Here is a 13,105-nt window from a genome sequence, read left to right as displayed (position 1 = left end):
CCACCTGTTCAGAGCACAGTCTGAAACAACAGTGCTTGCCTGACACTGAAGTTCTGCCTCTTACAGGTGTGTGTCAGATGCTAATAAGGAGCTCTTTGCAAATGTGGCCTAGGTAAAAGATGGAACAGCTCTCTTGAATGCAGGCTTTTTTTTTTTTTTTTTTTTCTGGCACAGAAATTGTTTAGCGCCATAAACCAGGGATTTCCATTCTTGCTTATCAGTAACAGTCCCAAAGCAGCCAAGAGACAGGCTTTAGGTGTGGGAAGGTGCTGGGAAAGGCTGGTTATGATGGAATGATGAAGCTACTGTTAATTGTATTCATAATAAAGGGCTAGATTCTGATATTACATAAGGGTAAACCAGCAAGGTTTTCACTAAAACCCATGAGCCAACTTTTCATTTATAGTACAACAGCTCCAGTTGGTTTGGTTCCAGCGCAATATAACAACTTCTACAAGACTTACTAAGAACTCTCTCTGAGAAAACATGGTTTCAACAATTAGTCCCATTGGTTCCTTGGTTTTTCATCTATACAAATGAGCTCAGAACACAATCAGCAATAGTAATAAGCTTAATCCTCTGGAGGCTCTGCAAAGTATTTGTAATAAATGCCACAGTGGGGTCATCCTGCTTCTGGGTAAGTGTGGCTAGGTATTTTTCTGCTCACTGCCTGTTTTTCTTTCTTTCCCCTGCTGTTCAGTATATCATCATGGCCTTGGAGAACACAGTTGTGTCCAGACTGTCACTAAATCTCTGTGATAAGAAGGAACACTCTGTAGACATCCTCCTCAAGAAAGATCACTTATCCCTGAGGGTAGATGGGGTAGCAGGAGAGAGTGAGCTGAGCATGTCTGAGTTGGAGGACAGTCTGTCCATCTTGGAGAGCTCTTTGCAGTCAACGAAGACATATGTGGGAGGATTGCCAGGTAAGCCTCCAGTTTTGTACCATGGACCACAGACTTCCAACTCACCTTGCTGAGCTGGGAGTCAGGAAAACTGCTTCTGTTTGTTCAAGCTGTGAGACTCCTTCTGTGTTTCTGCTTGAGCAGGCTTTGTCTGCAGTGCAGGCACATGAGCATAACAGATCTGGGGTTGCACTTTCCTTGAATGATTATGTCCTTCTGAGGACAGCTGGAGGCAAAAATAGAAAGAGGAGGTTTTTGCTTGCTCAACAGTAGGAATGATTTATCTGAAGGATAGCTGTAAGCTGGGTTATTATCTTAAACCTGGTAAAATACATAGGAGCTGGACTGTAGGTCACTGCAGTGTTTCATTAATGTAATGAACCCATGGGAGCACTCCTTGAGGGGAGCAGTAGGGCCTCAAGTTGTGTTGCTGAACCTTGGGAAGCCCAGTGTGGTGATATTGCCTGGCTGATGCTCACTTTGAAGTGATCACAGCACAACGCAGCTGACTGACTGCCTCCCAGCAGAGGGCATGTAGGGCACAACCAAGGGGTTAACACATTTATAGATTCCCTGGCTTTTCAGCAACAGCAGGGCTTCTTCTGGGAGGTCAGTTTGCTCCTCTCTTCTGAACCTGTAAGATCAAACTTTCATCTGAATCATGAATTTTGGCCAAGTTTGGGAGTTTGTTTCTTGTTCTGGCTGAACTGGTTTATCAGTCCCTTCTGCTGAGGAATGCAATAAAGGAAACACTTATGTCTCTGATGCACATGATGCCAACAGCTAAGCAAAATCTTGTCCTTACTTGCCCAAGCAAGGGAGAGGCACAAATGTTGGCCTCCTGGTAGGTGCTGGAGCAGTCAGGCTGGAACAGGGTGGCTGTCACATGTACGGGGACAGGTGGTGTGGCTGTCCCTACCATGAGCAAGAGTTTACAGAGGATTTATGCTGATGATGCAAATGACTCCCAGTCACACCTGAAAGGGGGAGGCCACATACTCTGGGATGTTCACATACTGGCAGGAACATGGCTGAAATTCCAAACGTGGCATTTTCCAGCCTCAGACTGAATTATCCAAGCTGGCCATTGCACAGGCAAGAGAGGTTGCCTGTGTTCTTTAAAGTAGCTCTCAGATGCACAGTAGAGACTTCCACAGCTCAGAAGATCATCCCATTCTGTCACTGTCCCAAGTTCTCTATGGTTTGCTTAGACTACCTGGGCTAGGTGCAGCACAGTTTTTAATTTGGCAGAACTAAGTGTGAGACTGTGGCTGTGGCAGTTTGGACTCAGCTGGCTTCTGTAGGTTTAGCTACTATTCCTCTTTGATCTGTTGTGCTTAGCAACAGGAATTTTTGCCAGTGCTCTGCTTTTGCCATTGAGAGGAACCCAGCACTTGCATGAGAAACCCTGTCATTTGCCAAACAAATAAACATTTCAGCACTTCAGTTGGATTAATCACTCTGGGTTAAATAACAGTACCGAATGCTCAGATCTAAGTGAGTTTGGCTCATTCAGATTTTGAAAACATTACGTAGTTTTTGGTTTTTCCATGCTTCCATACCCTGTGGAAAAAACAGTACAGTGGTCACAATTCATGTCTTTATTCCATTTGCCACAAATAAAAAAAGAATTCTGAGTTCAAATATGTCATAAGTCCCATCCTAAGCACAGCTAATGTTGCAAATGTGGAAGAAATACTACTTAGAGTTTCAAGAGATAAGAGAGAACATGTAGGCATTTATTACTTTTTCTATAATCCTTTCAAGTCTGGCAAATCCTAAATTTATATGATGCATAGGTGTTTTTTTCAGGAGATAAGCATTCCACCAGGTAAAGGAACCTTTAAACTAGACTTCCAAATCTTTACATGACCACATTTCGGACAGATGAGTAGACATAACAGAAAATTAAATATTTCACCTGATTTACAACTACAACACAAAAAAAAAAAATCAGTTCTTTTTTGTAATCTCTTACAAATCCATCTGAAAGCCCACGCTGTCTTTCAGTCAGCCCTGTGGCACATGTAACAGCAATCTGCTGGATTCCTTAGACAAGTCTTCAAGCTGTTAAGCCACAACTTCAACTTCTTCTGACTCAAAATTTAGTTTACATTCATGTGAGGTATTACAACAGAGATGCTGTATTCCTTTAAGCAGACTTTGCAGATAAACTTTGGTAAATGGGCAGGAATAGGAAATAGGTAACTGTTAGTTAAAGCAACAACTGAGCAATGGTACTTTTCACCCAGGAAGCTGAAAAGATGTCTTTGTGGCTTACAGGTCTCCCACAGATGTTCTCTCTCCCACTCAGTCCTAGACACTGTCTGAGCTGTGTCTGATCACATCAGCCCTGCATATCTCCAGGCAGAACACTTAAATTTCGTATAATCTTGGGTCAACAGGACAACCTATTGTTCAAGTTGTCCTTGCTTCGATGTAAAGATAAGTGGTTTATTTAGCTGCCTGAACCACTGTGAAGTTAAATATTCTTTGAGACATTCATTATTTTCCATTGCACAACCAGTTTGATTGGGTCAGCTTTAGGTTGTAAATAAACTAATGACCTTTGGGGAAAGGTAGAGGACACAGCTCATGCAGGTTTTCTTGTCGTTATGTTACTGTGTGGGGTTTTTTGTTTGTTTACAATCAGCGTGTATATGACATTACAGAAGTTAGTAGTAAGATTGACTAATTTCCTTTAGTCTATTGGATTGTACTTAGTGTCTTCTTCCTTGCCATCTGTTTTCTGCCTCTGGTAAACTGATTAAAAGAACGTCACCAGTGGATCTCCACAGTAAAAATTAGTCTCAATAGTCTGAGCAATTCAACTGATGCATTCCAGCACCTTTCTGATGAAGGACAACAATCTGCCTGTGCATATACACAGCAGAATTGTGCTAAAGATGAGTCCAGCAAGTGGTAGAGACTGCATATAGGACATGCCTTCCTGTCCTAATGTTTTGGAAGCTATTTTGAAGAGAAAGAGCATTAGAGGAAAGTCTAACATCTCCACCAATGACAAAGCAGAGGATTCAGAGATGGAAGGGGGGAAATCATGGAGCTGGAAAGCAGTGTGAACGCAGTGCCACTGCAGTGAAGGCTTGCTGCTGTGCAGCACAAGGTTTCATCGGGTCTGGAGGCCTTGCAGAGACACAGAGCAGCTGAGGAAGGGTTCAGGCTGGGAGAAGGGCTTTTGTGCACCAGAACAGATGGTGTTTTGCTTACGTCTGGGATTGTGCTCTTGCCTTCTGGGAAGAGGGGCAGGGGGAGGTAGAAAGCCTAGCATGGAAAGAGGTGAGCTTGAATTCATTGCAGTGATAGCCATCTGAGCCTAGGTAGGGCAGGTATTTATTTAAAACCAGCTGTCAGAGATATTTATCTCCCCTTTCTGACAGACGTTCCTGTCACTTCCACTCCGGTGACCGCGTCCTACCATGGCTGCATGACCCTCAAGCTGAGCAACACAGCACTGGACTTAGATGAGGCTCTCTTCAAGCACAGTGACATCACCTCACATTCCTGTCCTCCAGTTGAGCAGGAGGGTCAGTAGGTACCACTGCAATGCGAAAGTTTTATACTCAGAAACTTTCAATGCTTTTCTTTTTTTAAAAGACATAAATTATTCAGATCTACCACACTGCGTGTATAGTTTCTCTTAAACACTGAAGTTATGTAGAAGCTACTGATCCTTATGTCAGATTGATTATTGAAATACTCTTTGCTTTGAGGTTTAAAGGTTGTAATATATTTGTAAATAGTTGAGAAGACTAATATTAAATAAGTCAAAAGTACGGAATATACTGAAAGTGAATGTTATCTTTAGACTGTAAGAGACAGTTTCATCTGTAATGTGGGAAACCTGGTAATATATGAGTGTGGACTGGAAGAAAAATAATAATTCTGTAATATTTTTTATTACCAAACACTGCTTTCTGATTTGCAAAATACGAGAGAATAAAATATTTACATACAAGTTTTTAATTTACCTGTACTGAGATTATTCTGTATTCTGGTATATGGAGACAATGACTCAGACTGTGCCTGATGTGGAGGTTGGGGCGGGGGGGAAAGCTCTTTTGTTGGGGTTGGGGGTTTTTTGGGGATTTTTTTTGGAGGTGGGGGGTTTATGTGCTTACATCAGTATTTTATATCTTCTCAGCTGCAGAGCAAATGGTGGCTGCTATTCTTATTGCTCGAGTTTCTGGTACCAGAGAAAGTTGTGACCTTTAGTAAAACTCTTTATCAACAGAAAATGGAAAGCAAAGTTGGGTCAGCAGGATACATTTAGAAGAAAAGACTCAATAAATTGAAAGCCATATGGCTTTTGTGTCAATAGCTGCTGGGGCAAATGATGAGGTGTTGGGAACTGAGGAATATTATCTGGTGATGACATATTTTTGCTGCTGCAGTTTTAGGTTGGCTCATTCACTGTGAGCCTAGTGGGAGCAGAGAGGCTTGAGGTGTGCAAGTTAGCCAGGCTGAATTGCATGAGGTGAGAATATCCATGGGGGTTTATGCAGGAGATGGTCTAGAGCCATAAAGTGTGTTCAGCTTTTCAGCTATCCTTCTGAAGCTGGGATGGGCTTTGTCCAGCCTGCCTCAAGTCACCTAAATCTTGTTTTATTTGGTCCTTGTCTTGCATCAAATTATTAAACTGAATACTGATATATGCTCTGGTGCGAAATCCAAGTACTGGGTAGCTAACGTTACACCATCCTACAGAGGATTCATGTGAAAAAGGTCTAATTCTACAAGGTCTTTAATAATTATTCTTGGCCAGTCATGTTATGTTTTCCCTAAGCAGATATAGAGATAACACATTACTCTAATAATCTGCATGTGTGACAGCATCTGTGACCAAACTGTGAAGATACAGCTGTCCCAGAGGAAAAGATGAAAAAGGGGGTAGACTATCCCAAGCATATTATTTGGCAAGGATCCCTGCTTTATTTATCAGCGAGGAGGAAGGTCCTCTATTAGCCACTAGACAAGACATCATAGCTTCTTATCATAAGCAAATCAATCAGCAATAATGCAGAAAACAACAGAACTTTATCACTTTCAACCAACCTACTCATTTATACTCAAGACAAGGAGCTGTTGAAACTCTTTACTGTCAGGTCTGACCAGAAACAAGTTTGAAAGGAAAGTTCCCACTCGACAATAATAGCTTATTGGCAGAATATGCACAGATAGGAAAACCCAGAAGTAGTTCTATGTTTTTGCTTTTTTTAATTGAGCAAGGGCAACCATGTTATTCCTGAGAGTGCTTTATGTTACAGCTGATGACTCTGGATCAGTTTGTGATTTGATGGAGTACCCAAGGAAAATTATATTAGTATCTTCAGTAAGAGCTGGAAATCCTGAGGATACTCTGTTTATTATAATGTCCACACCGCAGTGTTTTCTTTCCTGTATATTTTTCATGGTTATTTTAGTCCTTTACCAAAATACAGCACTGTGCTTATTTTGGTTAATATTCTTCACAGTAGCCAGTATAGGGCTGTAGTTTGGGTTTGTGCTGGAAACAATGTCAATAACTCTGGGATGTTTTAGCCATTGCTGAGCAGGGCTTGCACAGTGTCAAGAGCTTTTTTGCCTCTCACCCCACCCACCAGTGAGGGGTTGGGAGTGCACAAGGAGTTGGGAAGGGACACAGCTGGGACAGCTGATCCCAAGTGACCAGAGGGATATCCCACTCCATATGGTGTCATGATCAGTACATAAAGCTTGGGAAAAAAAGTGGAAGGGGAGGGACATTCAGAGTGATGGTCTTTGTCTTCCCAAGTCACCGTTACACATGATGTTGCCCAGCTCTCCTGGAGATGGCTGAACACCTGCCTGCCCATGGGAAGGGGTGGATGAATTCCTTGTTCTGCTTTGCTGGTGTGTGCAGCTTTTGCTTTACCTATTAAACTGTAATACCACGAGTTTTCTTACTTTTACACTTCTGATTCTCTCCCCAATCCTAGTGCGAGGGAGTGAGTGAGCAGCTGCCTGAGCTGGGCTGCCTGCTGGGGTTCAACCACAACAATCTCCCATCTTTTTAACTTGGAGTAGCTCTACTGAAAAAAGTACAGACTTGAAAGACACCTATTTTTAAACCAAGAACGTGAAACAAGCCCTATTTTACTTTGTTCTTTTCAAATGAAGCATGTTAGCAAAATAGTTTTATGTCTGGTATTTTTATAAAATTTCTGTGGTAGTTCCCAAAAAACTATCATGTGGCATAAATGAATCACAAACATGTCTGACCTTTGTGTTAATGTAAGTGACACTATTTATGAAGCCAGAATTATTTTGGGTCCTCGAAATGTGAATCCTGTGGTACATTATGATACTCTGCAGTTCCATACTAAATGTTATATGTACAAGAGCATTTAATTTTTTAATTCAGAGCAGAAATTGCTCCCAGACTTTGCATATGTGTGCATGTACGTGAAGATGTTTTGCATAGACCACGATGTGCCCTGACTCAAAATGGGGTTTAGAAGAGAAACTCAGAATTCCTCCATTTGGAGAATGACAGAAGGGGCAGGGGGTGTCTTTTGTGTAAAGGTGAAATTTTTTAACACCCTACAGCAGTACCACACTGGAGAAAGACATTTGGAGGAAGAGGTAGCAGCAATACTTCATTCCTTCTCAGTCACTTGCTTCAAACCAAGACAAACATAGATTTCATCCTCGTTCAGTTAGTCTAGGTGCTGAACCCAAAGGGATCAAGTCTGTTCTGGACTTTGAGTTCTCAAAATGAACCCAGGTGGTTCCCCTGGTAGTATTCATAGCAAGCAAAAATGTGTAGCTTCACTTATTTCCTAATCAGAATGACTGCTTTTCACAGCATGTATTTGCACAAGAACTAAGCATTTTGGATGCATTAAATTAATGTTTAAATCAGTACCAGTGGTCTGTTCTCTGAGTTCTGTTTCTCTCAGCCAGGTTCATATAACTCACCCTGTCAACAGTACACATAAGGAACCTCATCACTGATCACTGGCCTAAAACTTTGCATCTCAGAAAAACCTTAATTGATCAAAAGGTAACTTTTATGGTCCATATAAATTAATCTCTCTTCTTATGTGTATTAGTACAGAATCTGCTTTTTATACATAGAGGTACAACACATGAATTAACAGAAATTTCTTGGAAGTTGGGAAGTATTATGTAAAAGGATGATTATTCTTCTATTTTGAGCAAGTCTGATGGTGTCACTTCTTTTTAAAGGAGACTGTCAAGTAAGCTGGTTTTGGTTTTTGTTTGGTTTTTTTTTCAATATCTTCATAATACAGAGAAGCTGCTTAAAATGTTAATGAGAAATACCTTCTGTTCCCTGTTTTGCTCTTTGGCCTTTCAGGAAATTTCTAGAGCTGCATTGCTGTCTAGACTGCAAGATCTACGGAGCAAGCAGCATCAACACCCTTCCTGCAGGAGTAAAATACAGTGAAGGGATGCAGCAGACAGATGGGTTTTCATGCTGGTTTTAAGTACTCCTGTCCCAAAATATGGCAGGTGTGTGCCAAAAGGAATCCCAGCTAATGTGACACACAGTGAGGTGACAGGATGCAGGCAACAGGAACATGGCCTTTTTCCTGTAAGTGGTACTGCCAAAGGTATAGTTGTTTAGCCTTTGGAGAAAATAAATAAATAAATTTAAAAAGGAATTAGGCTCCTTCATTCACTCCATTTCAGTCACTGTAAAATGCCTGCATCAGATCTTGGATTAGTTTAAAAATAAATGAGGCATTTAGCCTAAAATGGTTTTGGTTGTGGTACTCTTTTGACAAGAAAGGAATTAATTTGAACACTAAAGTGCAGCTTAAAATACACATCTGGAAATGGCATTTTTAGCACATTGACGTGACATTTTACTATGCAGACTAGACTAGGACAAAGTTCAGCTAAAACAGTCCCAATAAAATTAGCCTTTCAATGTGAAACTTGAAAAAGGAAACTATTTGGTAGGGTACTTCTTCCTCTGTTCTTTTGTTTTCCTGTTCTTTCAAAAATACACAGCCTTAGGTATAGTATAAATATACACAGTGAACTTTATTGTAAAATAATTGCCACACTTTATTGGTACAACACTTTCTCTAGGAGGGTTATTAAATAAACACTACAAGCAGACAAACTCTTACTACCTGAAGTGATTGACTTGGAGAGCTCCCGGCTAGCCACTCAGACAACACAGGCTAAAACCCTCAATATTGGTTTATGAAAGCAGAACACGTAGCCAGAGGGTTTTCTTCATTTTCCCTCTTGAAGAAAATCTATTCTGCAGTGCACCAAGAATGAAACATCTCATGCTTACGGTAGCCAGAAAGTTCTACTGCACTTCAGGGTTCTGCCCTGCTCACAGGGAGATGTGGGTAAAAGCAGAGTGGCACTAACACACTCTGTGCTGGGTTCCTTTGGGAAGTCTCGTGCCTGCACAGCACAGTTTCCAGAGGTTTCTTAAAAACAAAACAAAAGTCTACCAGCTACTAAAATAAATTCTTTGTTCTATGGTGCATATGGTGGAGGCTTTTCTCCAGGCAAGCAGTAGGTTGGTGTATAGAGGGCTGGAGCGTTCGGGGGAAGACCATAGCTGGAGCTGGACTGAGATGGAGGCTGAGTTTCTTCTGATAAAGAAATATCAGTAGATGATGTTCCTGGGAAATTGCTGGCAGGCTGTATCAGACAAAGAAAAATACCTCTTCAGTAAAGGATTGCAACCCCATTGCAGTTCTGTGTTGTTTGCCATGTGTTACTTAATAAGCCCCATGAGTAAATTTCTCATGCATTGCAGCACAACATTAGTTCTAAAGCACTTGCTTAAGTGTAGCAATGATGGTGTCAAGTGAAACAAGACAGATGCCATCTGTAACCCAAGTCATTTTTTATAGACATTGCTCAGACAGCTAGACAATAGAGCAGAACAGGAATTTCTGCAGGAAAAGATGCTTGGCTTCCTGGGTGAGGCACAGCACCTGACTGATTAGGTTACAGGTAGCTGCTCATTTCCAGGCATCACTGCGAAATTTAAATTACCTCAGATGTAATTAATCTGTTATAATACTTGCATAAATGCAAGGTCTTATTCCTTTGCCAAATGCAGATTCCTCTTAAGAGAAAATTTTACAGGTAGGCATGTGTCTCCCTCTTTGGCTGTCTCAGATATGATGGGGCTTTGGCTGAAAGAGGCACAAAAAATAAAGAGAGCTTAGGAAGTAGCCCATGTTCAGGAACAAGCAGGGTTTGTTAAAACAAAGGAATGCATGTAGGGAATAATATTCAGGATGGAAGTCCTACTACTGCTTTAAACCAAGTTTTGTCACTGATTTCAAGAGAGTCAGGACTTTACTCCTCCCCTCATAAGCCAGCATGTGCCAGTCTATGGCCTTCAACTGCAGACCTGGGCTCACCTCCCCTCAGGTTCAGGCTTTAAGTGAACTTTAGGTTCCTGGAATTTAAAAACAAGATAAGGTAGTCATAGACCTTTTTCAAGGGAAGTGAAAAATCAGGGCAAGTAAATGATGTTCCCTGCAGCCAAAAAAATTAATAGCCACAATCTAGAAGGCCAGTGCCAGGACTGGACCTTGGACAACGGTGTCTCAGAGCTGTCCAGGGCTGGCAGACCCCGTGCCAAGGTGTTTGCCTTCTCCATGGGGTTCCATGTGAGCAGGGGCTGCTGCCCTTGGTCAAGCCCTCCTGGAAAGGAGAATGTTGTCCTGCATTTGTACCACAGGGTGATTTAATGAGTGAGAATGGGGACATTTCAACAGGAAAGCTGATTATGCCCTTTAACTCTCTGAGGCAGTGCAGGTATACTGACAGACCTGCTAGACACATCAGCTCCAAATCTTGTTTTGGGTTTGGGCTGGTTTGGGTTTTTATTTATTTTGGAGTTGTTGCTTCCCTCCCATCTCAAACTGCAACCACTGCTTCCATCTGTTTGCCTGGAATTACTCCTGCAGTGAGTTCTGCAGCAGGAATAACTGGCATAGCCCATAACTGCTGACATCACCACCAGTGCCTGCCCAGCTAATCAGGACCATTACCTGCCCAGCTGGCAGGCTTGTTACCAAGACTAGTTGTGGCTGAACTGAACCAGAAAGGGATGAATTATTTTGCTGGCACATGCCACAGTAAACAAAAGAAATTCTGGTTACTTCCTTTCAAAATGCATTCCTGCTATCACCCTTTCTTTTGGGCATTTGGCTGATTTCTTTTATAGACTTTGCCTCTCTGTCAAGTGTTTTTTCAGTGAGATACAGGATTCAGCAGAGGACCAGGAATGAATGTCATATACCTTTCACTGAAACAATCCACTGGTGGCTCTAAAGGGTAGAACAGCTCAGGCAGGGTCTCCTACTCTGTGGACACTAAAACTTAATTCAGTTGCCCACATCTAAGTTGCCAGCCCTTTTGGGATGCCATGGGATATCCCAGATGTCCACTCAGATGTGACTTGGGGACAATGGGACCTGAACCTGGACCCTCTCACAGTGGCAGCAGGGGACAGGTGGCTACTTGATCTCATTATCATGCAGTACTAGATCCCTAAGTGCCAACAGCCCCTGTGTTCAGTCGGACGAATCCCAGACCCAGACTGGGATTAAGGACTACAACCATCTGAGCAGAGCTTGAGAAGGTCTGAATCCAGCAGCTTGGAGCACTTAGATGGAACATGAAGACCTCAGGGCTGCAGCCCCATGGATTTAGCCCACAGCTCTCAAGCAATTGAAGCAGATGACAGTTAAGCTTCTGCCTCTTCCTAATAATTCCTGCTTCCATCATTCGCCATTTGTACCTTTGAATAAGTTTATTATGATTTTTAAATTTGTGTACTGATGCTGAAATACTGAAATTACTACTCTCCAAACTGCAACATAATGAGCTCATATATACAGGGAGGTGGCTTGTTGGTTTTTTTTTTTCCCTAGGAATAGGATTAAATTTTCCCTTTTGGATCCCAGTGTTTCTTACTAACCTCTCCTGGCTTGGGGACAACTGGTGGCTTCTGCCTCTGAATGTTATGAAGGGGAAGGAAGAAAAATGGGTACACCTTTTTGAAAAAGTAGAAACCTAGGGAAATAACCATGTTTATTTTGGAATGCAGATAAGAATTTGGGGTAAATGAAATGTATTTCTCTTTCTCAGTGGACTGAACAGTCACAATGGATCCTCATAACTACTTGTGAGTAGTCATCTTCTCAGCTTAATTGTTCTCTTTCATCTGTTTTTACCCTGTCTCTGTCTACTCTTGGCCATGTACTAACTGAACTCTGCAGAACAGCACAGTTTAGCAGCTAAAAGCAAACAAAAAGCGATATTCTTTTTTCTCTCTCTCTCAACCTGTGGTCTCCAAAAATGGCTGGGCCCCATTTGTGTTAATAAATAAGACTGTTTTCTGGCTGTGAATCCATCTGGCACAGCACATCTGACATCCCTACAGCTGAACTGTTACCACCAAGCCAGTGGGACTGTGTAAGTGCATGCTCCTACTGGGAATGGTCCATTGCCCTTGCCCTCTACTGATCCCTTCAGAAGTGTAGTTGGGAGACTGCTAGGTGGTCTGGGGAGCATGCAAACCATTCAGTGGTGTGGGTGATCACCATGTCCCACTACTAGTGCCTGGAACTGGGACTTGCTGCCTGAACAGCTGTAGCCCAGCAGGCTGTGGGGAGCTAGTGCACTGTTAGTCCATGTTAAATGTGCAGTGTTTCCAAGAAATATTGCAAAATTTGTGGTACCCACTGGTCTAGCACTACACAGCCGAAGTATAACAAGCCATCAGGTGGAGCAAAACAGTCTTACTGTGCTTGGATAGATCTAAAAGCTCTACATTTGCTACAGGGTCTCAGTGCATTCATTTTTTAGCTCACCCTACATTCACCACCTCACTCTGGAGGGAAAAAAATTAAGGAAACACTATCCTTAGCACTACCTTTTGCATTTTCCAGGCCAGCTCTGACAGGACACAACACAGGCTTGGAGCATGACTTGCACCTCAGTGTTCTGAAGGAGGAGGAGCAGTGCTGACAGCTCATGATGTATGCCCTCCCACAAGGGGTGGAAGCTGCACCTCTCGCAGCTTTCCCTCCTGCCTTCAGGCCAGCTGCCTCTGGTGTGGCAAAGCTCACCAGCCTCTGCCACCTGCTCTGTACCTGTGCTGTACCAGTGGTGGCCCATGGCAGATGCTTGCTGGAAGCCAAAAA

The 13,105-nt window shown here is 42.4% G+C and overlaps 2 protein-coding genes across 3 annotated transcripts in view; one reads left to right on the top strand and one right to left on the bottom strand.

The window, feature by feature from the left end:
* Positions 1-4,889, top strand: part of GAS6 (growth arrest specific 6) — a 41,520-nt gene extending 36,631 nt beyond the window's left edge. Inside the window, exons 14-15 of the mRNA XM_085053522.1 lie at positions 701-926; positions 4,304-4,889. Of these exons, the coding sequence (XP_084909648.1) occupies positions 701-926; positions 4,304-4,458 (381 nt within the window). The 3' untranslated portion in view covers positions 4,459-4,889. The remainder of the gene's footprint in view (positions 1-700; positions 927-4,303) is intronic.
* Positions 1-13,105, bottom strand: part of TMEM255B (transmembrane protein 255B) — a 261,876-nt gene that overhangs the window by 185,317 nt on the left and 63,454 nt on the right. The window contains exon 9 of one of the 2 annotated variants that reach the window (XR_014850258.1): positions 9,236-9,575. Coding sequence is in view for 1 of the 2 variants with exons in the window: in XM_085053572.1 (XP_084909698.1) it covers positions 9,408-9,575 (168 nt within the window). In the remaining variant the exon portion in view is untranslated. Of the gene's footprint in view, positions 1-8,928; positions 9,576-13,105 lie in introns of those variants that run through there. The other variant, XM_085053572.1, reaches the window with a different exon arrangement.

The sequence above is a fragment of the Lichenostomus cassidix genome, chromosome 1 (genome assembly GCF_008360975.1).
Source record: "Lichenostomus cassidix isolate B80296 chromosome 1, HeHo_3.0, whole genome shotgun sequence".
Taxonomy (NCBI): Eukaryota; Metazoa; Chordata; class Aves; order Passeriformes; family Meliphagidae; genus Lichenostomus; species Lichenostomus cassidix.
Note: the sequence above shows the minus strand (reverse complement) of the source record. Positions and strands in the feature narration are given on the sequence as shown.